Raw genomic sequence first — 3122 nt, 5'->3', positions numbered from 1 at the left:
GGGAAAAGTGAAATCTTTATCATCATGAAAAGAAATGTTCCAAGACAAAAATGATTCACCTCTGATATGAAGTACAGGGTCCCTCGGTGTCTGTACAGCCGTGCTGAGGGCTGAAGTTGAATAGCTTTAGTGAGGTCATTCACTGCTTCATTAATGCGACCCAGAGGGGACAGAATCTAGAAATCCAAAACATGTAATCAGGAAAAATTCCAATGATCAACCCCAAAACTGCCAATGTTTTTGGACTTTCCAATTCCACTTCACTACATTCCATTCACAAAATTATTCCCTCAGCAGGCTGCAATCCTTGACCCATGTACTATGCAGTGGGATTCCAAGTCAACAAGCTGAGGTGCTACTAATCTTCTTTGTCCAGTCAAGGTGGAGGCTGATCAGCTATGACTGCAGCAACTGTCCTGTCACTATTTCACATTCTAAGTTATAACACATGTTGCTTTTCTGGAAATGTGATTTTTTTTCTTGACCTATAATTTACCTTTCAAATCAAAATTTCAATATATACATAAAGATGTCAAAATTAATCTGAAAAATAACTTTGAACCATCAAACAGAAAAAATTAGCCAAGCGTGGTGGCGAGCACCTGTAGTCCCAGCCTCGGGAGGCTGAGGCAGGAGGATCGTTTGAGCCCAGGAGTTGGAGGTTGAAGTGAGCTATAATGACACCACTGCCCTCTAGCCAGGGCAACAGAACAGGACTCTGTCTCAAAAGAATAAAAAATAAAAATAAAAAATAAAATAGACAAATTATTGGATACATTTAGAGTCCTTGATGGTCTTTAGCTCTGTCCTCTATGGTAAGAGGAGCTGAATATTGGTGTCTAAGATTCCGGGTGCTATGTAAGCCCTTTTATGTTAACAACTCTCAACTCATCAGTCATGATCTGCAAAGTAGGAAGAAAAATATCTGCAAGCCTATTTGGAAAAGCTCTCTAAAGCTAGCAATTAGTTGTGTTCAGCAACATGACAACACAAAAGACAGTTCAGAATACAAAAGTAAACCAAACAGACATAAGAAAATCCAAAACAGGTATCAGTATTCATGCAATTAAACCCAAGCATTTTATCCTGAACAAATGTCCTTAAATTAGGGTTTATTTTGTTCTTATTATACAGGTTATTTATATCAAGTTTTACTAACTGACTTCCTATTCTGCAGTTCAAAATGAGCAAGAGAAGATTCAGGCAGGCCCATCACCAGTAGTAAGAATGACATCTCAGAAAGAGAAAAGAAATGGAATGAATGCCTGAGGATTCAAAAAGCACAGTGGGCTAGGATTATATTTTGGAAGGAAAAACATCCCTATCTAGTTTATTACCCCTAGATACATAACCGAGCCATCGTACCTCAGCACAGTAATATGCATAATAATGAGTAATCAAAGAAGGTTAAATTATGTTCACTAAATATAGACTATTTCAGAAAGAATGAAAGAGAAAGACGTCTCATAAAATAAATTCTGACATATATAAATGGTATGTTATAATTTAGCTGGAAAAGTCACTGTGAAGTAACATTATTGCCTAATAATGCCAGAAAAGGAGAATATTTCTATATATTTTTAAGATAACTGAAAATTATTCCTTGAATTATCAATAGCATTTTTGGATAAACAATTAGCTTTTTATTAGATGTGCAGATTTTAAAAACCTGTTAAATAAGTCTTATGTAAGTACACTTAATTAAATTCACGATTTATCATGTTTTAACCTAACACCAGAGAAATGAAGGGAAAAAGCATCAGTACCCCCTCCCAGGAGCAGATGATCACCAAATTAACTACTAAATACCAACGAGAGTCTCATGCAATGGTGAGCAAACTATAGTCCCTTAACCCTTAGGATTACAACCCAAAATAGACAAGAGGTAAAGAATTACATCATCAATTGAGAAAGATTTTATTCAAAAAGCCAAATCCCCAGCAAAACATAAAATTTACTTTAAGAGACTGAACTATAAGATGCTGTGATTTCAAGAACAAAAACATCGCCAATACATTTTTAAAATTACTAAATACTTAGCACTTCCTTTACTTACTAGTTTTCTCTCCCAAAAAGTAATTTTTTCTTCAGTTCAACTATGAAATCATACCATATCAGATGATGCAAAGTTAAGTTTCATTCAGACTATGTTAACATACATGAAACCTGGATAGTTTACTGTTACTTTAAGAAAACAATAAAACAAACACATTTCACTTAAAAACATTCAAAGGAGTGCCTTTGCACATACTCTTTCCTTTACTCTGAACATTCTCCTCCACCTTGTCCCCCATGCCATGGTATTTGATCAGCTGTAGCCTCACCTCCTCAGACAGCCTAAGCAAACACCCCCAACACTCCCCTACTTCTGCTCCTGCAAAAGCAACTCCCCTTAGTGACCACTCAAGCAAGTATTGTGTGGCATCTCCACCCCACGTTCTCTCTCTGCCCCTACCTGAAGTCCTAAGTCCTTTAAGGTCTGCTTATAATCATCCTTACCTGATCTATGTAGATAGGTCTATCTCATAAGAATTACATCAGCGCCCCCTCCCATGCACACAATCAGTAGAATGAATGCTTCTAAGGACTATACATTTCAGTTTGACCAACCTGTCATATTAAGTCTTGCTAAAGTATGTCACATACACAGTAAATATCGTGTGTGATATATTTTCCAGCGAATATCAACAGAAGTAGTACATGTCATAATTGCATGTTTTAATACTAAATATTACTTTTATATGTTAGATCAGGAGTATTATTCAGTCCATAGTTTTCTAGTAATTTCAACCATGCTTAAAGGCATTAAGTATCTATGCAGGAAAACACAGTGGGTATAAAGGAGCATTAAAATTTACAAGTCATAAAATAATAGAAAAAAAATCTGAGATTCAACTAATCCAGTAACAACAGAGGGAAAAAGAAAACCACACTCACTTCTGCTCGCTGCTCAAATACCTCTGGACGATCTGGTTCCAAGGTAATTACTCGGCTCAGTTCGAACAGAGCAAGCTCAGCATTCTTAATGTCCTTGAAAAGGCATTAGCTTAGTATGAGACACACTGTTGCTCAAAACCAGGTTGAAAAGATTTTCTGAAAAAACTAATAATTTAGTAATGATA

At 36.1% G+C, this 3122-nt stretch overlaps 1 protein-coding gene across 2 annotated transcripts in view; it reads right to left on the bottom strand.

Moving 5' to 3' along the window:
- Window positions 1–3122, bottom strand: part of TTC13 (tetratricopeptide repeat domain 13) — a 73236-nt gene that overhangs the window by 40330 nt on the left and 29784 nt on the right. The window contains exons 6-7 of one of the 2 annotated variants that reach the window (XM_012660323.1): window positions 2938–3030; window positions 60–176 (exon numbers count right to left, since the gene is read on the bottom strand). In XM_012660323.1, the coding sequence (XP_012515777.1) occupies window positions 60–176; window positions 2938–3030 (210 nt within the window). The remainder of the gene's footprint in view (window positions 1–59; window positions 177–2937; window positions 3031–3122) is intronic. The other variant, XM_012660324.1, reaches the window with a different exon arrangement.

Source organism: Propithecus coquereli, unplaced genomic scaffold (assembly GCF_000956105.1).
Source record: "Propithecus coquereli isolate 6110/MARCELLA unplaced genomic scaffold, Pcoq_1.0 Scaffold66, whole genome shotgun sequence".
In the NCBI taxonomy this organism is placed as follows: Eukaryota; Metazoa; Chordata; class Mammalia; order Primates; family Indriidae; genus Propithecus; species Propithecus coquereli.
Note: the sequence above shows the minus strand (reverse complement) of the source record. Positions and strands in the feature narration are given on the sequence as shown.